The sequence below is a fragment of the Anarhichas minor genome, unplaced genomic scaffold (assembly GCF_050575085.1).
Source record: "Anarhichas minor isolate MPS153535 unplaced genomic scaffold, ASM5057508v1 ptg000026l, whole genome shotgun sequence".
In the NCBI taxonomy this organism is placed as follows: Eukaryota; Metazoa; Chordata; class Actinopteri; order Perciformes; family Anarhichadidae; genus Anarhichas; species Anarhichas minor.
In genome coordinates this window covers 11514314-11535649 of record NW_027466472.1, presented here as the reverse complement: position 1 = coordinate 11535649, position 21336 = coordinate 11514314, and the positions used below count along the sequence as shown (strand labels likewise).

Here is a 21336-nt window from a genome sequence, read left to right as displayed (position 1 = left end):
TTTTTCTTATGATCAAAAAATCCCATGCAAAGACTAAAACTAACTCAAGACTTCATGACTTCCCCGGCCCATTCATTCCTACTGAAGACCAACACTTTTTTTTAAATGGGTTGAGAGTATATACTTTATTTTAAAAGCCTCAGTAATTTCCTAAAACTAGCATTACCGCCTCTCGGTTGTATGTCTCCGCCAACCGGTCCAGTTGCAGTTTAAGTCTACCTCTGTTCAAAATGTCATCGCTTCATTTCATCCACTGAGACCTTTGTGTGAGTTCGTCATGATTAGCATATGAATTCTTGAGTTGTTTTGTGAGGTCACAGTAATCTTTGACCACCGAATTCTAATCAGTTCATCATTTAAGCCGATTGTACATTTGTGCCGAATGTAAAGAGATTCCCTCCTGCTGCTCCTGAGATATCGTGTTCACGCGAATGAGAGAGACAGATGTCCGGACGGTGCAGAAGGTTCTGAGCAAACATTACTCAAACAGGAGTAAATAGTACATTTATCGGGACTATTTACAGCTGAAAGAACATGTCATTCAGTGAAACACTGGTTCATCGATATGTTTTAATCATTTTTGGACAATAATGGAGTATTAGGAGAGTGATTTTCAACAAGTAGACATGGTAGCCTAGATGCTCTGCTGTCAGCCACAAACATTTCAGGCCTAGGCTTGATGTAAGAAGGAGCAATGTACACACGCATGTATGTCGCTGGAGCGTCATTAAGTGCAGAATAAAAGGTAGATAGTTGCGCCCCCATCCCCCCCATCCACGATGAATTCATTCTTGGTTTTTGTCTTTTCATAAGAGACGTTGACAATAAGAAACGTACGGAATATCTTGAGACTTATCCTGAAACAAGCTTGCTGCAAAACTATTCTCATGAATACATTCTGTGTGAGGACTCATGAGCCATTCGATGTAGTGCCATCTTCACTATTGCACACATCTCAGAATGACATCTTAAATTAAAATGATGCGAGAACAAATGCTGCATAGCCTTTATTCTGGAATATATCTGGAATGCCAGTCAGAAAAGAAAGAAGTAAGCAGGTAAACATGCACATGGAGAAGAACATTAGGATGATAGACTCAGTAACCATTAGTGCGTTACTGCTGCAAACCCTCATTCCTTAAATCTCTTCAAGACAAATAACATTAACACGGTGATTTCTGTGCCAAAGTCACAAGTCATTAATAGTTATGCTTAATCGATCATATTAGTCAAACTCAAGTAGGGCAAATCTCAGAGTAATGACAAGTGAACTTAACTACTGTAGATATTGTTCCACCACCAAACACTCTTAAAATGACCACCTCATCCTTACACAGTACACTCTCCAATCAAACAAACTATAATGTTAACCATATTAAACTAAAATCATACATTAACTTTGTCTTTATTGATTTCATTCTCAAATTACTCTAAATTCCAACTTAACCCACAAAAAAAACACCATACGACCCGGGTGATGTGGTCCCTTTGGTACAAGATGATGAACATAATCTTACCTTCATTATATTTTTGCTCCACCCTGGCACAGATTAATAGATTAATAATAAAATGTATTATGTTTACTAAGTATGAGAAACCTTAAATTACCGTTTTTGCTTGACGTATATATTAATAGCAACTTGTTAAAGATCAAGAATCAGGAAATGAAAACAAGAAGAACCCGTCTTTGAATCTATCAACCTTTTGATTTACAGTTTTCAGCCCTGCAGCGCCCACTCATGGAGAGTTTAGTTACTGCAGAAACAAAAGGTAAAGCTCCGCCTCCATGAGGAGCTTGATTCGGTAAACTCGTATGCAGGACGTGCATGCTGCTGAATGCTGAACCAGCTTAAAGGTTTTGGTCATTCTCATGGAAGCGGTGGAGGTGGTCAGAGTACCTGGAAGTGAGATGGAAATAAAGACGAAAATGACATCAGGTCCTTGCTAATGTGATCAAAATGGTAATTCATACGTGATGTGATATCATAAATGTTCAAGCTGCCCGATGAACAAACTCACTTTTTAGCACAGAAAGCGGAGCAATCTCTGCCGATACTCTCGCTCCAGGCGGTTTTGTACAGCACCTGAAAAAATATATAAGGAATCAGTCAAGAGGTAAGATCACTGAAGCCGATGAGACAGAGACATCAATGTTGCATCAGAAGACCCACCAGGAAGACCAAGCAATGCAGGAACAAGGTGTAGAAGAAAGCAACAGTCCTGGCCACCTTGTTGGAGAGAATCACACGACCCTGAGAGACACAACAGTGGATTAGTCAAGATATAGAACGTACAACAACATATACACGGTGTGTGTGTGTGTGTGTGTGTGTGTGTGTGTGTGTGTGTGTGTGTGTGTGTGTGTGTGTGTGTGTGTGTGAGATTGAGGCTTACCAGGCTCAGAGTTGCTTTATCCCAGGGGCTGAGGCTCAAGTATCGGCGCTGACGCTCCTGCAAACACAGAGTAGTGGGCCTCAACAAAACAACTATTTGGAAAATGTGAATCCATATTCTTACAATTTTTAAATACACTTCCAGATGTTTTTACATATTTCATACTGACAGTCTGTGGTCTTTGGGGCATTTGCTTCAGGGAGATATTTTGAGTAAGGAGGTGTAATTTCCCTCCATAGAATATGTAATTTGTTTCAAACTGCTGCCTTATCAACCTCAAATTCAGCTCCGACATTCCCCAGAATGACCTTCAACAAAGCCCACAAAGAGGCTTGTTGCTTCATCACCAATGGTGTGAAAACAATAGAAATGGCAACAGTGAGACTAGAACATTTTGAAGTTTACTCAATACACATGTTGGCTAAACTGGTCTCTTACTCTCAATTGTAAGTAATTTCTGAACGACTGTTCAACGTCCGTACAAAATCTACAAACAACTTAACCTTTGACCCTGTAGGAATGACACCAAACGAAGCTCTATTGCAGCTGTGTAGCAAACATGACGTCCTGTCATTCATGGCTGGTCACTTGTCAAATATCAGAATAAGAAACTATTAAAGAAAATAACAAAACGGCCCAAGAGATGGCAGGTGGATTCAGAGACTTTAAGAGAAGAGTTTCATTTGTGTGAACTGAAGGTGCATCTCGTACCTTCTTGCTGAAGGAAGCGAATGGATCCAGTCTCTCCTCGTACTGGGAGGAGTAGCGCATATCAGTGTCGTCACTACCGCCAGCCTGCAGCGCAGAGAAAACACACATGGTAAAAATGTTCCTGCGAAATATTTAAGGGTTCAGATTCCACCAAATAATCAAGATATAAGAAACAAGACCATAACTAGAGCAAATTCATCCATTCATGCACACACACACGCACGCACTCTGCCAGGGTAGCTCTGCAGGAATTTGATTTTCTCGTAGAGTTTGATGTTGTCTGCTCTCAGGCTGTCCAGTTCATTCTGCAGCGCCTGCATGGTCTGCTGCATGGAGCGATTCTCCTGCAGGGGACAGAGAAAACAAACATGATAAATTAGCTCTCCTAGAAAAAGACACAGGAATACAGGATGTGTGTGTGTACGCGTGTGTACGTGTGTGTGTGTGGCAGAGATCGTGACTCACAGCTTCCAGCTCCTGATTGCGGGAGCGAAACCTCTCCCTCTGGCTGGAGATGATGGAGAGCAGAGAGTCCATCTGGCCCTGAGGAAGCTCAGGATGGGGGCCCATGCCAGAACCTGGAGGTTACACACACAAAAAACAAGACTTAAATGCCATAATCCACTTCCTCTGTTCACATGCATATATAGTCAAGCTATATGATCAACAATATTTTGAAAATCTGTAATTTTAACTATAGTTTGTGGTTAAAACTGGATGCTAATATCTCTTTTATTTGCAGACAGGCCGAGTCCGTCAAACTGTAGTGAAAACCTCCGAACTGGACTCCTTCTTGAGTGTCAAATGAAAGGAAAGGAACTCTTAAAATCGCTCTCATCTGGCTGGTTTGCAGCATTGGTGCGCTTCGCTTTCTGGAGCCTTCACCTTAAACTCGCCGCGTTCTTAATTGTACCGATTCAAACGCGCTATATCACTTCAAGATATTCTGGGGTCGACAGAAAACACTGCTCCAACGGTCCCTTAAAGAACACACCAGTAAACATGGCAGAGGCCTCTTTGATGGGCTCCGGGATGTTCTCCATGTTGGTGACCTCCGACCCGTCAGCGTCGGGGCGCGGCAGGGAGGACATGGCCTGGATGGTGCTCAGGTCCTGTTCCAGCTTCAGGATGAGCTCCTTCTGCTCCGCACTGGTCCGCACTGCAGCTGAAAACTCCACCTGCAGCTCTGCATAACGGCCTGTTGTGGGGCGGAGAGGAAAGAGGATTGGTAGATTATTCTTTACTCACGCGTCTCATTTGTCTTTAGATTGTATTTATAGTAGAAATAACTCACCTGTGGAGGCTGCAAATGGCAGAAGCAGAGTCCAAAAGCCCAAACATGACTGAAACCGCCTTTTAGGCTACTGATACACACCTTCCCTTTTTATGATTCTAACAGATCTCTTTCTCTGAGAATACTTATTTGACCATCCACGTGTTAAACAAGGAACACTCCCATCAAAAACAAAAAGCAAAACATAAAAACTAACACAGCACACTCTTAGTATTTGTATAAAAGAGATTTACTTCAATTATCACACCTAGGGTGCATGTGAATAATAATGATGATGAATCAAATGTCAATCATAACAAATACATTGTGAACGTTTCATACAGTGATATTGCTTTTCAATGTTGTAGAAGGGACTGTTTTACAGTGCTGAGAACAAACAACATGATACGTTTAGTAAATAGAAAGATAAAGAAACAATGATACATGAGGAAAAACAAAAGGGAGGGAGACCCCAAAAAAGGGAGAATAAAGCATCTCAGGAGTGACAGAAGTGCTCGGGAAACATCTTTCAAAAAACATCTTAACCATCCCTTTACAGTCATGCAGCCTTTTGTACTACAACACACATGTACGCGCACACACACACTCACAAAATAGGCAGTGGGACAAGTTATGAGAATTATTACTTCCACATTGTTGATGACAAAGGTTTGGGGAAAAAAATCATCTAAAAACAACTCTGAACCCGCTAAAGCCTCAACAAGCATCTTAAAGCTTTCCAAAAGGTCATTTGGTTGTCAGACTATACTGTGGTTTAAGCTGTGGGTGAACTGAAGCGACGACACAAGGTAGCAACATTCAGACGACTGTCAGCAACCTTTCAACAGAGGTGGATAACTACTTCACTATTTGGCTTTTTGCTTCCTCTTTTCTTTTTTTTTTTAATCTTGTGAGCATTCACTGAAATGTTGATTCGCTCCCAGAGTTGATCTCTGGGTGTTAGAAACTGTAGAGTTAAGCATGGAACACTAAAGAAATAAGAGGAAATGGTTTAAGACTTAAACAATTAGCTGGAGCCAATGTGAGCGTAAGAAAACCCGAAAAAACAAAAAGCACGCGAGTACAGTGGAGGGTGGGGGGGGGGTTAAAGGATGAGTGTGTTGCGCTGTATTATGTGTGTATGTATTACCGAGTGTGCTATGCATACAGCACCACCGATTCGGAAAAAGTGTTTCCTTACAAAAACCCACTTCATAAGATATATTCTAAAAGTATTACAAAAAACATCTGAGGTTTTTCTCTCTCTTTCTTTTTTTCCTGAATATGGTGACCAGTGCTGCTGTTCAGGCTTCCATTACAACTAATATGTCAAATGAATAACCACTACTTCAACAGATCATACAGTAAAGCTTTACGACTTCAGAAAACATATGATATGATATACAGCATCTGTTACACCTTTACAATGTTATTCAACAGTGTATAGAATCATCTGATTTAAATTTGTAGAAAAATATCTGTGGATCATGGAAAAGTCCTGAATCGTCCCTTCTCTCCTCCTGCCTTCAAACAAAAGCGTACTGTGACAATAGTGAGTCAATAGCTACTTGATCGACCGTATGTACACGTCTCTTTTCCAAATAACCATTAGAATTGGCACACGTCATTATCAATACCTGTAGTGCCATTATTAATGTCACAGCAAACCTGACACAAACAGAAAAATACAAAATGCCCTATGAATAAATTCAGTGTTATTACAGTGTACGCTGTTTCTGCATGCTTCCTCCTTCATTCAATGCTCTGGCCTTTCGCTGCTAGTTGCGGTTATGTACAACGCAAGAAATGCATTGTGGGAAAACAACGGGTCTGAAATAAGACCCGGAACGAAACGTGTCTTGCAGGTCAGTCATTAGAAATACAACAAGCTCATTTTCTCCTTCTTTACTCTTTCACTGCACTCCAGGAATTATACACAACCCTCTCCGGAGAGAAGTCGACTTTAAAAAGTTCCAATATGAAGTGTCTGAGAAATTAATTTGGGTTGGAGATGTGGGGATATATTATGAACAAATCTGGTGAAATAGACTACATCTAATGACATCACTAGTTTGGTGCCCTGCTTGGCAGTTAAAGGCACAAATCTGATGATCTCACGTGGTTTAAGGTGAGTTGATGGATCTGGCTATAAAATGGCAAACGGGTTAAGTGCTTATATTCTTAACAGTAGCTATTCGTCACCATTAAAACACACTGTGGTCGTCCGGTCCAAGCAGTCCAACAGAAAGCAATAAGCCTTCAGTAATCTGCAGTAAGACGGATGTTTCACACCGGCCGTCCACAGGAAGCGGCAATGTTTGGAGGAATTTTACAATTATTAGATACGCTAGAAAATCCAATTTTGAAGTAATGCATCTTAACGCAGTGCAATGAGGTTATCGGTATCTTTTGACAGGCTGCGACTATATCTGGAAGTACAGGGAAGAGGGCAGGCTTAAGGGTGGACTGAGGAGATTTTTGGATGGAAACCAAAGCAGGTGTTTGCTCATAATATCTACAACTGTACAGGACAAAAGGGCCCTTTCAGTCACACAGGGATCTGTGGTTTGAAATGAGGGGCTACTGTATAAGAACACAGTTCATAATGTAGAAAACATGGGTACAGCTATCTTATGTTTGAACTTTAGTGTTAGGATGCAGAGAAGAGTCTGTGCTTGGTTCACAACCACTTTTCTTTTTTAAAAGGCATACATTTCCCAGGATCCCCGGGATCGTACTCTGTTGTAGTGTTTACAGACCCTGTCCCAAGAAAGTCTTCAAAAAAAGATCCCAATAAGTGCTTCGTTACGGACTGCAATAGAAATTCTGCATAATCATAGGCTGGCTATCTGTTCAATCTGACGTAGCACCCCTGCTAGCTGGTACGCTTCTCTAATCTCAATTTGGCAGATAATGACCTCTTTCAAGTTAACTTGCGTTTTCAAGTCTAGGTAATTTCATTTGACCTATTTGACAAAGTGTGAATGATGTTAATGTGATTACCTCCATCTAAAAGAAAGCTGCCGAGCGTTAGTGTTGGGCTGGCCCCAAGAAACAGCCGGAAAAAAAACATTATCGGAGGATAGAAAACAGGAAAAGAGATATGCTGTCATATGTTCGCTGATCTTGATATGTACTTTGATTCTCTAGCAAGCAATTTAAGAGCATAACTGTTGTGGTAAAAAGCTTAATGCTTACGGGAGCATGAACTGTAGCAAACACGTTTTTTTTCTTTTTCAAAGCGATTGAAATTACACTAAACTTTAGGATTCATGAATATACAAACAAATGAGAACTAGTACATCTTTGTAAATATTAACCAATACTGCCGGCAGTCTATACGTCTAATAAAAATGTTACTTGCCCTCAGGAACAGTATAATCCCTTAAAAAATAGACAACTCAAATGATAAGACATTAAATGAAAAATACAGCACCTATAAATAAGCAGAATAAAAACCAAACTATAAATGCAAAATAGCAATAAAACCAAAGCTACAGTAAATCATAGTATTACACTACTTTGTGAGAAGATTAATGTAATGGTAACGCATCAAACAGCTTAAAGAAGGGTGTCAGTTGTGCACTAGTAGTGTGTGCAAGTAGATACGAAATATGACCCCACTCATTGGAAACACTGAACACTCCTCAATCGCACGCACTTGTGCACACGCATGTATAGACAGGCATGTGTGTACATCCAAACGCACACACACACACACACACACACACATAGACACACACACACACAAAGGGGAGGCAGTAGGCTGACAGGCACTGAGGGCTTGTGTGGGACAGGGAGGTGATATGCCTTATAATTTGTAGTGTATACAGTAGAATTCAATGCAAAACATCCCTGGATACAGGACAGACTGGAGGAGAGCGGTGACTACTCACACCAGGGTTGGGGAGAATTCACTTTAAACAGCAATCAACAGAAAGTACAGATATAATCTTGCACTCTTCATTGCAATTCATTCGCTAAAACCCAGTTTATTTTCAGTCAAGAATTTCATTATTGATAATCTACTTTGCTCTGAGTGAATTGCCCTCGACCCCGACTTACATGCAGGCAAATACAAACGCACACAAGACACACACACACACACACACGCACACGCACACTAACACACTCTTCCTGATTTGGCCTATAAAAACATGTGTTTGTGAATAGAGAAAATTTGTCAGTGGTGCAGACACACACACACACACACACACACACACACACACACACACACACCCCCAGCAGGTCCAGTGCTGGGTGAAAGCTGTGACGTGCACAAACTAAAACAACAACAGACATGTATCGTATCATCATGTCAGACAGCTACAGTACTACGTGAATTCATTGTATCGTATTTCAACAACGCAACATTATTCCATTTCAACTCGTTTTTTTTTTTTTTTTGTTGGTTTTCTTTTTAAACAGTAACATTTTATTCTCTTATTTTCCGTTCTTATTTTGTACTAATCAAAAAAATGCTTCCTAAAATTCCCTATTTTGTACTCTTTAGAGTCAATAGACTGTGCAATCTCTTATTGGCAACCAAATTGCAATATCAAAATGAAGAGATCATCCTTCGTCCTTAAAAGAAGGGTTCTAAGGAGGCAGAAGGAGGGTTCCTTCCATCCTTCCTCTTCAGATGAGTGTTTGTGAGGAATTAGAAATCCTTCTGGCCATCACATGGCTGTCAGCAGGATAGGATGTGGGACACAACAGGTCAAGTTCATCTCTCTTACATCAGTAACCACGGCAGCTCAGCCGGCAGGCCTTCCACCACCCTCTTAAGAGTGTAGGAGTGAGATTAAAAAGAAAACATGCTGCCATTGAGAAGAGAACACACACATATACACACACCATTTTTAGGTGTGTGTGTGTGTGTGTGTATATATACACACACACAAACAGGTGCACACTGACACAACCCCTAACATACACACACACGCACACACACACACACACACACGCAGTGAGTGAAAAAGGCAAAGGGTTTGTAACAGTCACTCTACAGTGTGAAAAATGAGGCGTCTCACTGAGTGAGGGGAGGTTTGTGGACACTTGGGAGGTGAGAAGAAGAGCGGAAAAAATCTCCTTTAAGAAAGTGAGAGTTCTTGTAAGAGAGTTCCTGTCTCTATCTATAACCTATCAGTGTCTATCACTGTGACAGCTGCTGTGTCAGGCCTTGCCTGTGTTACTGAGTCCAGGTTTCAACCCCAGCTGTGGGTCAGACCCCAGCTCAGGACTAACCAGTCTGGTGCACCAGTGGCTGGTGATAGGGGGAGGTACAGCAGGGCCGGAGGCCAGCAGGACGGCTAAGTGCTTTTCTCAGTACAAAAACAAAACTCAGTTTAAAAAAAACACAGAGACACGTAAGTTCTCTTATTTTGTTCTTCTAGGATTTCAGTAAATCTTCTTTTTAAGGGTTTTGCCAACCACTCTTTGTTTCTTTCCTCTTTTCCGGAAAGCTTCTATGTAATAAAAATGGCTGCTGAGCTTGACTTTGGCTGTGTCCGCTCTCCAACTGGAACAGAGCAGGAGGGGTCCAAGGTAAGAGGTCGTGAGGTTATGAGACAAGAGGGATGAAGGATGGTCAGGGGGGGGAACTAGAACTCCCACTCTGAGGGATCCTCTTTGCTGGCAGCCTTCTCCAGCCTGTGGATGATGTTATTGAGATTGGCTGCTTTCTTCTTGCGCAGATTGTTGTCCCTGGGGTTTCTGGCCGGGCCAGAGGCTGGGATGTTAGTACTCGAGGCAGAGCCACTGGAGGATGCCTCTGTAAAGTTGAAGAGCCCCAGTCCACCCTGTCCACAGCTGGAGCCCGGCCCGACTAAGCCTGAGGTGGTGCAGTCAAACTGGTCAGGGGAGTTATTAGAGCCCCCTGCCTCAGACTCAACCTCCATGTCGTCTTTGCATGCTCCTCTGTGATCCTCCAGGCCAAGGCCCAGTCCCTGGCGTGTCTCCACTGTGCCCTCAGATTCTGTCCCATCACAGCTGTCCCCCTCTCCTGATTTGGACCCGCGGAGGGAAGGGGAGCCCCCCTCGCTTCCAGGCCCTAACCCTCCAGCTGCCTGGATCTCCTCTATGAAGAGCTCCCGCCGGATACGTGACCTGGTAGAAACACACGAGTTCAGTCACGATACTCAAATCCTGAAATTAAATTTGTCAGACGCAACACATCTTGAGTGCACTGAACTAAAGCCCTTCCTTAGACAATGTATTTACCAACACGACATGGTCTATGATACAATAACACACAGTCAAATGCAAAATCACAGTGTTTAAATGGAAATGGAATTAGATTTACTGAAATGACCTCGAATGCCCTTTGAAGAACAGCTTGTGACACAAACACTTGAGGGTCTCAGTATTCAAGTGCGTCTCTTTTTCAAAATGCTGACCTGTAATTATGGAACCAGTTGATGACGGTACTGGTCTTCAGGTTAAGCTGGGAGGCCAGCTCCTCAATGGTTTTGGGGGAAGGATAGGGCTTCTCCTGGTAGGCCCGTTTCAGGGCCTCCTTCTCCTCTGGGCCCAACACCACCCTGGCCTTCTTCAGGTGCTGGTGTCCCGGGCTATGGGAGCCCTGGATGTAGTCCTGCCCCAACATACCCATGTCCACAGAATGGTTGTCACTCAAGGAGCTCAGCCGCCTCTTCATGTAAGCTGAACAGTGACACAAAAACAAGAAGGGAAGTTATTACCGAAGAAAATACATAAGAGATGAATAAATACGGGGAATATTAATAACATACATCTCATCTAGAATCACCAAATTAAGTTTTTTTTCATTTTTTTTATTATGTGCTGTAGTCAACAGAGGCTGGTACCTTTGTAGCTGAGCATGAAATCTGACAACCAATTTTTCATGTAAAGTACATCTTTGATGATTGAACTAGAGATTAATTAGTTAGTTATTCGTTTGTTAATCATCAGACTACTCTATTAGTCGATAGAAATAAATAAGTGCCAATTTGATTATCAATTGATTGTGAAAGCAATTTTCTATGTAAAAATGATTTAAACCGTCACTCTTTCTTTAACTTCAGCGCTATGTTTGACAAGTGCATGCCACCAGGAAATGTTTTCCTATTGTGCATCAGACACAAAAAGAATCCGGCCATCCTCTTCAGCGGCCCCTAGGTGGTGCTGTTGTCTTTCAAAGGAACTCTTAACAATGAAAAAAATCTCTTCCATTTTAAAGCAAACAAGCAGCACCGCTCACTTCTCGGGGCACCAGCAGCTGAAAATGAACAGCTCATGGCAGCTTTTGCATGAGGTTGACATTTTCCTCAACCCCGATACACACTGCCAGATATATTAGTGTTGCAGGCAAAACCCACTCAGAGCAAGGTTAGACCACTCGGAAAGTTGTGCGCCGCCTCGCAGGCTTGAACCGCAAGGGTGAGAGGTCAAATATGGCTACTCTAGACTAGGTCCATGTCTTTCCTCTGGGCTCTGCTGTCGGCCAGGACTGTTCACCATTGCTGTTTGGATGCATTACTTTGGGGTCAATAATCTGAAACAAAGTTGAATGAAGAGTTAAACCCCCCGTGCGTCCAAACCCCAAACGCACTGGTGTATGGTCAGTTTTTGTTTTTCGCCCTTGTGCATAGGGTTGTATTGATATATATATATATATATATATATATATAATGAGGGTAAACTGATCCCGCATGCTTGTGCCTACTGAAAGGTTCAAACATGGCAATCTCTACAGGGAGAACTTCAAGCGGGCAGTCAGGGGTCACTGCGAGGCAGCGACGAGGGCGAGGCCTCTTGGTTTTGCTCTTTATACGCGTTGTGCAAACAGAAGGCAATAAAGAACAAATGAGCGATAAAGTGAGCTACGGGCTAACAAATGATAAAGAAATACGAGCTTATAGACACCGGTAATTATTATGATGATGATGACGATGAAGAGGAGTGCTGATGACTGTGAGTAAGCAGGCCCCCGGCAGTCCCCTAGCTGTCACATCTAATACAGTATGTGAGGTCTGCAGTCCTGATTGGTACTGACATCACACCGAGATGACTGTGATCTGCACAACATGCTCTGCTGTCCTGCACAAAGGATATTGTGTGTGCAGATGTGCATGTGTAATTCAAAAGGCTGCTGCTTGTGTGTTTTTTTGTGGATGTATTTCAGGATGTCCGGGTCTTTTGTTGATTATTTGGGGAGGCATGCCGCTCTATATGAAGTGTGCATTTAGTTCTCGTCATTGAGCTTTCGCCACACACCTTTCTTCTCCAGGCGTTTCATGTCCATGAGTTTCTCCACACTGTGTGGGTCCTGGAGCCAGAGCTGCATGCGGACGAAGGGCTCTCTGCCCTTCAGGCTGAGCTTGTGCCAGGGTTTGGGCCTGGCCAGCAGGTCTGAGACGGAACCCTGAGTCAGACCCAGGATAGTCTCCCCAAACAGACGCTGGCCTGGATAGGCGAAAAGATGAGGGGAAACAAAATAGTCATTTCAGAGAACTGATTCAAAAGGCTGAAGAACTCATCATTGAGGAGGGAAGGGGAAAGGAAAGACAAACTAAAACCACACAAGCAGCACCTCCTGTGTTTCTTACCAAGGTTATTATCAGTCAGAACCTCCTTAACCTTCTTGGTGATGGCGTAAGTATCAAGCTCAGGAGACATTGCGACCATTTCCTGGACGCTGAGCCCCGAATGACCAGGAATGGGCAGCGGGGTGCCGGGCTGCGACTCCCCACCCGACGGATCCTCAGACGCCAGTTTGAGACTGGAGGAGTGTGGAGCGAGTGGATCCCCGGCGAGACCGTTGACAGACTCCTCAGCTGAACTGAGGGGGGACTCTGGAGCAGGGCTGCAGCTTGCGGATGTCTTGGGAGTACCCTCTGCTTGAGGAGAACCGACAGGGTGAGAAATATCACACAGGTTAGGAGACATGTTACCATGTAAGAAAACACAGTTTCATCCCCTCTCCCTGCTGGGTTTGGGAGGGACTTCAGTCATACCACATCAACTAATTTAATTCCTGTTAAACAAACAGCAAAGGTGCTTAAGTTTGCAGTTTGAAGCTTTTTTGGCTTCCTCCGCCTATTCCTTCATCTCCCTGTCTCTGTCTGTGTAGTACTGCTGTGCAGCTCAGCAGGCTGGAAGAGAGCAGTCATGAGGAGCTGTCAGTGTACATTAGCTGCTGTTTACACCCCCAGAGAGAAAGAGAGACACGCACACACACACACACACACACACACACACACACACACACACACACACACACACACACACACACACACACACACACACACACACACACACACACACACACACACACACACACACACACACACACACACACACACACACACACACACACACACACACACACACACACACACACACACACAGCTGCCATCTGGCGCTGCAACACTAACTTGTCTATGACATGACAAACCAGCAGCTTGCTGGCTGACACTGCCACCGCACTGAGGATGGGGGGATGGTGGGAGGAGAAGGGAGGGAGGGTGGAAGGGGGGGAGGAGGGGGGATTGTGTGAGTGACAGACTGACAGTAACAACTAGCCAGTAGCTCTAATCAGGCTTTCAGAGTAATGCTCTAGCCCAAAGAGCCTGGTTGTGTGAATCCATATACTATATGTGCTTGTGTGTGTGTGTGTGTGCGCGTGTTTAAGTGCATGTGATTTGTTTACCTTGGTTCTGAGATTGCTGGATGTGTGTGTTTTGCCCCTGGTCTCCATTGAGCCACGGCTGCATGCGGAGGTATGGCTCTCTGCTCCTCTGGTTCAACTTGTTCCACGGTTTGTGTCGAGACAGACTGTCAGTCAATATTCCCTGAAACACAAAGACGGAGAATGGCTGAGACATGCAACCACCGTAGAGTAAAAGCAGAGCAATAAAAGCTGTTGGGCAGAAAAAGCACACACAAACAAGTGTTTTCCTTTTTCTCGCCTTACCTCTTTGGAGTCCTCCTGGTTGTAGTTGTCCTCTCCTGTCTGGCTGGATATGGCCCTGCGAGGGTCTGTATGCATGTTGCTCCACCACTGCTCCCTCCAATAACCCACTCCTCCTGAACTTCCAGAGCGGGCCGACCCCTCAGAGCTCCGACCCAGCCTGTGAACTCCGTCAACGGACATGTCAATCCCCAAAGAAGCCCGGCCCTCTCTCTTCACGCTGGAGCTGAAGTCCAGGATTGGAGACGGGGATGAGGGGGAGGACAACAGGGAGCTGGGAGGCTTCTTGAGGGAGAGTGCCAGCGGGTTGTAAGGGGGCAGGGGAGCGGTGAGTGAGGAGTTCAGGAAGTCCCTCTGAGATAGTGATGCAAAGGAAGAAGACGAAGATGAGGCCTTGAGGATGGGCTCCAGTGCAGTCTGTTGGGCCTCCATCTCTCTGCGAGCTTGCTCTAGGATGGAGCGGATAGCCTCGTCTGATCCGCCACCTCCTCCGCCTCTGCCCCCTCCTTTCAGTCCTGTATATGACGGTTTAGCATGGGACAAGTCTGTTGAGGAAGGAGAAAAAAAAAAAAAAAAAAAGAGTCATCGACAAACACTCACAGCCACAATGTATTATCTTAAATCCTGAGAAGAAAACCACAACTCACCAGCATTCTGCACCTGCAGCTCTCTTTTGGCCTGCTCCAGAATGGACTTGATAGCCTCATCTGAGCCCGCCTCTGGGGTGCGGATGCGGGCAGTAATGTTACCTGGAAGGAGAGGAAGAGGGAAAGGGAGGAGATGATGAGCAGAGATAACCAACGACAGAGCAAGTGAAGGGAACAAAAAAAAGAAGCCTATGAGAGCATAACATAATTACACCACAGCACAAAGACCAACATTCCCACCACTGAGCTACAAGGCAACTACACTGGAGGGATTGTTGTTATTTCTCAGGTCCCTTTGGAGCTCACACATGCACACGTGCTACAGGGTTCGTACAGTAAACGCTCCCCACAGAATAACAACTACCAATAAAATCCCTAAATACACATGCTGGCTTCTCCTTTGACGCAAGTCACTGCAATTCTGCGGTTACCTTCAAGGCACATGTATATCTCTATGCCTGCCCACAAGTTAATAAACACCAACTCACACACACACACACACCACAGATACAGTTCACTCCAACACAAACATGCCACACAGACAGAACGTGCTAACATCTCTGTGTGAAGGGGACAGACCTGTGTGTGAGGCTGTATTGGAGAGGGCTCTCCGCTTCGGAACATCCTGTAACACTCGGCTAAGCTGTGGCTGGCCTGAGCCCTCTGTTAAAAACAATATACCACACGCTATGTTACAACACTTGTGTGTTGTTTTCCTTTCTTTTACAGCTAGACTATACGGTGCCCTATAATGCTCTGCAAATACATGAAATGTGTGGATACTTCCATCCAGTGCACATTATAGTACCATAAATGCATTGATTTTTGCCATCTGTGGCCCCAGAAGGAATCAAACTTCTACCTCTGACAGGAATATTAATCCACTACTTGTAGTGAAGGATAAATGATTTAATAGAAAGTTTCTAACAGGGGAATACTAACTGCAGCCATATTATCAACACAGACTTTGCCTGGGACTAGGGTGGTTATATTTAGGTGTACCACTGAGTCCACCTTCAATCAAAAATGTCCTGATGCGTTAACAAAAGCAGGCCCAGGCGAATCGAATCTGCCCGTAGTTAACAGTACCCCTGCCTTCCTCCTAGTTCCCACCGATCAATACTATTGATGTGTGAAAGGTTTCTGTATTGACCACGATAGCTAGGAGAGGCTCTTGGGATCAGTGCGTGATTAGGAACTCATTGAAAACACACAGGTGTGGCACGGGATGGGAGTAAGGAAAGAGAAAGAAAAAGAAAAAGCTAGTCCATATCGACAAGCTAATCAATGGCTCTGTGCAGGGCTGTACACATGCAAGACACACACACGCACACACACACACGCACGCACTGACACATGAAAGATACACAGCCTCACCTCTTTGCCGTCCCTGGATGCTGCGCAGTGCGAGGATGTTCTGCTCATCGGCGAGGAACTGCCTCATCTTGTGGAAAGGCTCCTTCCCCCGAATCGTTAGCTTGTTCCACGGCTTTGGTCTGGCCAGGATCTCACTGACCGAACCCTGGGACAGTCCCAGCACGTAGTGGCCAAACACACGCTGGCCAATGTTGTGCTTTATCAGCTGCTCTTTCACCTGTCGGGCGATCTCTGACGTGTCCATGTCTTCCCCGTCCAAAATACTTCCCGTGGTAGCGTCAGAGTAGCTGGGCGATGGGGATGGGGCACTGCCAGCGGTGCTGCTCCCATTAACAGGAGCCATGTCTGGGCTGGCGGGAGGAGGCTGGGGGCTGCTGGCTGCCAGAGGGATGGCAGCTGACCCAGAGCCAGGGGTGGAGGTAGGGATGGAGCTGAGGGTTGGAGTGAAGGGGGTGAACAGCAGAGCCCCACTGGGGATCCCAGACGACTCCTGCAAGGCTTTGGAGTAGAAGGTTTGAAGCAGCTGCCGCTGGATCAGGGAGTTCAAAGCCATCTTACCACCCACCAGAGGGAACACGGGCGAGTAGAAGTCCTGTCCAATGCCCGTAGGACTGAAAGGGTGCGTTTCGCCGCTGGTGGTGTTGTTGTTGGTGGTGGCAGTGTGGAGGGGGTCCGTATGAGTGCGAGACAGGGGGCGCTGGGAGGAGGAAGGAAGAGAGGGAGGGGGAGGAGGGGGCGAGGAAGAGGAGTAGCCGGGCACGGTCTCCTCCTTCGGTGTGGACTCTTCGGTCCTTTTTCGCCTGGCTGACCCTACAAGAAAGGTCAAACACACCATGCATTATGGGGGAGTCAACAAAAAAGGGGTTCCAAAAAGAGAGAGAAAAAAATAACAAAAGTTGAAAGTTATCTTTATCAATTCTTTTCCAAATTAGTGAACTTTGTTTCCTTTTTTGCAAACCCCCCCCCAGACAAAGTGCCCATGCATTTGTGATTTCAACCTTTCTTGTAAGCCACAGCCTGGAAGAAAAAAAGGACAAAAAAAAACAATGGACACTGTGCCACTTAGGCAGATTAGCTTGGCCCAGGGCTCAGTCTCCCTCTCTCACTCTCTCACAGGCAAAGAGGAAGTAACTGGACAGGGTAAAATGATCCTTAGATAGCCAATACACCACGTGAGTCCTCTTCCATGCTACAGCAGCGTGTTCCTAAACACTGAATTATTCCATCGTAGAGGCAGTAACAGAGTCTTTAGTTCATAAAAAAATACATCCAGGAAAAAGAAATGGAGCAATAAAACTGAATTGAAAAACAATTTTTATGGCTGAACATAAAACAGATGCATGTCACCAAAAAACAGAGACTGTACAGCTCTGCTGACTCTAACTTCCAGAATAGATAGACTGATTACATTTATACATTCACCAAAACAAACACATAAACTATATTTCCTCAGTCTTTCAACTACTGGAATCCATCATGATGGAAGCGCGAGGAGAAATATTATTCTAATGCATAACCATTGAGACGGTAACATGATTGGGTAAGACAGTAAGCTCCCCTTACTGTGAATGTTAATCAATTCAAAGCTATTCAACTATTCAAGCCCAAAGCCATGACATTTCAAACCCATAAACACTGTTGCAGAGGGCAAGACTCTTGATGTAGGGGCATCAGTATGTAGTATGATGTCCTCGTTTTTGTGTACTGCATCTTTGATGCTATTCAGGTCGACCTCCTGCTGCGGTATTCAAAGATATGCATTTTCTTCTTCTCCGTCATGTGTGGGACTAAAGAAACAACATTTCTGTACCATTTATTTCATATTGTGTGGACCCAATATTGTGAATAATTCCCAAACCATTAATAAATGGTTAAGTATTCTCAGAGAAAAATAATCTGCTGTCATACATACAGTATGTATATACATACAGTATGTATGTGCTAACCTGATGCTTCAAAGCCTTACCTGCAGCTGAACCCTCATCTAAGCTCCAATGAACACTGGACTCCACTTCTGTCAGTATTCTCTCATTTTGGCTGGTCTGAGGGAAGGTTTTTTGCGAACGCAGCCTGGCCAGTGTTGGATGAACCCAGCCATTACTTTAACCTTACATTTGGGCAGACTTACCGCTGAGCTCAGTGTTGGCAATGCGCAGAGCGGCGCTCTCCGACTGAAGACTGCGGTTCCTCTCCAGCAACAGCACCTCCAGAGGTTTGGATGAGTCCTGGTGGAGGGGAACAGATATTAAAACGAGACATTTCAAAAAATCACCTCTCCCTTCACATGTACGATATTGTTTTATCAAAAACATAATTACTTCACTGCAACATAATGTGTAACTGCCACTTTTACCTGCACAGAGTCAGATGTTCCAAACTCCATTGACTTGAGGATACTGAGGGGAGAGATACAGAGACAGAGAGAGAGAGAGAGAAAAATCCATATGAACCCCCTACAAAAACACACATCTGCTGTGTAGTATGCTAGCTTTTCTATTTCTGTCTCTTTAAAGGATCAAGAAAAGATAGAAAGTAAGAGAGCAAGAACAACATATAAAGCTACAGACATACAAGCTTCACCTTCATGAGGGCACTCAATTGAGTTACACATCTTAAATGTCGACGCGCATCTTGTTTAACACGGTTAAAGACATCAAACGCATACAATAAATAGATCTGTGCTGGACACACACACACACACAGACACACACGCCCTACACTGTGTGTGCTCCTCACCTCAACTCCTTCTTCACCTCCTCATAGTCAACTTGCTTCTGCAGTTTCTCCTCCAGTTCCTGTAGATAAAGAGATGAAATCACATGGAATTTAACAATGAAAAGCAATCCTTGGATCTTTATATGTCATGTACTTATTTCAGTGACTTAACTCTAGATAATGGATCATTTATCTAATTAAAAAGAAAAATCTGCAGATTTGTGTTGTGTTGTGTACCTTGAGAATGGCCGTCTTGCTGCTGAGCTGCTGCTCCAGCTGTGTGATCTGGGAGCTGGTAGTCTCTCTGAGTTTGGTCAGGCTGGCCTGCAGTCTCTGGACGTCCTCCACCAGCTGGGCGGTCTCCCTCTCTTTGGCCCTGAGCTCCGCCTCCAGACTTGAGTGGGATGGCACCTCCGTCTGCTGCTCCTAACGGCATAGGACAGTAGTTTAATCTAATGAGCAAAATAAAACCTACACACGTATTCATAAAACCACCCGGACAAAGTCCTGCTTTCAGATCAATGAATCACTAAAGAAATCAGACAGAAGCTGATCAATGTACTGACCATCGTTTAGGCCTCCTCCCTTAGATCAATAAACAGAGGTAATGAATCAATCAATCACAACTACCCAACATCAGGGATCAATGAAGCAGATACTTTGGCGTGACAGTCAGTCTCTCACCAAGTCTCACCTCTGCAGGCTGTTAAACGGGTCAAATAAATCCGTTAATCAATACGCTGGATCACTTATTGCCACCTTGGCGACCTTTCTTTCGAACAAATCGATGCATTGTTGGTGACTGCAATGCCAGACCTTTAACATCGGTGACTACAGCGATCCATAAATTGAAGCTTTAATCAGCTGATCGCCTCGGGAATAAAAAGGCCGATCTGATCTTTAGCCTATCAATACCGCTTTGTCAGCCCTGCAGTAAATCAGCGTAGCAGTGAATTGTGTTACCGCGTCTGCGTCGGCCGGGCTGCCGGGCTGCTGGGACTGGTTTCTCAAGGACAGCTGATCCCTGAGCGACTCCGTCTCTCTCTGAGCTGCCTCTGCTCGCTGGAGGGAGAAGAGGAAAAGTTGAAAAGAAAAGTCAACAAGTGGAGATTCTAACAATGTCAAACAATCTAATGTTCTAATTCAATGCCAAGTGAAATTTACTTGGCGGACACGTTCCCTGAATTGGTGTCAATTTTGCGCGAGCCACGCAGAACAGTCAACTTGATACGTGTGGATGGAGAGAATAGTAAGTAAAGTTCTTCCTGTTGGCAGCAACTAAGGAGGATGATGATGTTGTTGTTGTTGTTGATGGGACAGCACCAATAACTATCAACGTTTTCCTGCAGCTAGATCACTTTTATGCAAAGTGTACGACTACAACACATACTACAGAGTGGAAGAGGGCGGAGAGAATGCAAAGTACGTGTAGGATGATGGCAGAGGGTGGATTCTTCCTAAATTTTAATTAAAATAAGTCCTGAGAATTAAGATGGTACCGGCTGCCTTGTATTTATGGCCTAACTGCCATGCCGCAGTCGGGAATCATTTGCAACACCGGCCGACTTGCCATCATTAGGAGTTACAGGGAGCCGATTCCACAGTGTTTCTAATTGCAACCATATTGAGAGCTGTTATTGACTGGGTGGGAATAGGACTGCTAGTCGCAAGAGAAAAAATCCTGTTTTCCATTTTCTCCATATAAAAGCGTATAAAAAGTCTGTGACTGAGCTGGAGGCCATGCTGTCATCCTCTGTAAACCTCAAATCAGAAGTGTGAATAGTGTGTGTGGCATTATAGTTGGAGCGCTAACCTTTAGGCTAATATTAAAATTACATGCCTATGCTACCCCTTTAGCCACAAATCATACTCTTGGGCTAATAATGAAAGTTAACAACAATGACATTAACAGATACCAAAAAAATATTTACAACACAAGGGCAGAGGACGTGCTAGGGGGCTTATTTCAGCTGGATGGGTTTAGTAGGTGTGTAATAATCATGTAAAACAAACAGCTGCCCTCACAGTGATATGCAAAGTTATTATGTGTTAATGTAAGCCACATTTCATGGTTACTGAACATATGAACATTTATATTTTAAAGGATAAGGCTGGTGATGTTCTATGTTTTTGGAGTTCTTAACAAAATCCCCCAAAAGACCAAAACTAACAGCAACATTGCTAGTTTTGGTCTTCCAAACTATCCCCGCCTCAAACTACACGATTGTTATATAGGATATATAGTTTCATTTTTAGATAAAAAGATGAGTATCTCCTAAAACAGC

The 21336-nt window shown here is 44.2% G+C and overlaps 1 protein-coding gene across 5 annotated transcripts in view; it reads right to left on the bottom strand.

The window, feature by feature from the left end:
* Window positions 1–992: 992 nt before the first annotated feature.
* Window positions 993–21336, bottom strand: part of cux1b (cut-like homeobox 1b) — a 58585-nt gene continuing 38241 nt past the window's right edge. Inside the window, exons 10-22 of one of the 5 annotated variants that reach the window (XM_076100054.1) lie at window positions 20015–20113; window positions 19289–19477; window positions 19073–19131; window positions 18690–18732; window positions 18465–18561; window positions 4100–4303; window positions 3571–3683; window positions 3333–3449; window positions 3106–3189; window positions 2395–2451; window positions 2172–2252; window positions 2020–2084; window positions 993–1898 (exon numbers count right to left, since the gene is read on the bottom strand). In XM_076100054.1, the coding sequence (XP_075956169.1) occupies window positions 1850–1898; window positions 2020–2084; window positions 2172–2252; window positions 2395–2451; window positions 3106–3189; window positions 3333–3449; window positions 3571–3683; window positions 4100–4303; window positions 18465–18561; window positions 18690–18732; window positions 19073–19131; window positions 19289–19477; window positions 20015–20113 (1257 nt within the window). In that variant the 3' untranslated portion in view covers window positions 993–1849. Of the gene's footprint in view, window positions 1899–2019; window positions 2085–2171; window positions 2253–2394; window positions 2452–3105; window positions 3190–3332; window positions 3450–3570; window positions 3684–4099; window positions 4304–4610; window positions 10487–10776; window positions 11042–12616; window positions 12806–12948; window positions 13240–14051; window positions 14194–14315; window positions 14858–14959; window positions 15062–16336; window positions 17147–18464; window positions 18562–18689; window positions 18733–19072; window positions 19132–19288; window positions 19478–20014; window positions 20114–21336 lie in introns of those variants that run through there. The other 4 variants (XM_076100055.1, XM_076100053.1, XM_076100052.1 and 1 more) reach the window with 4 other exon arrangements.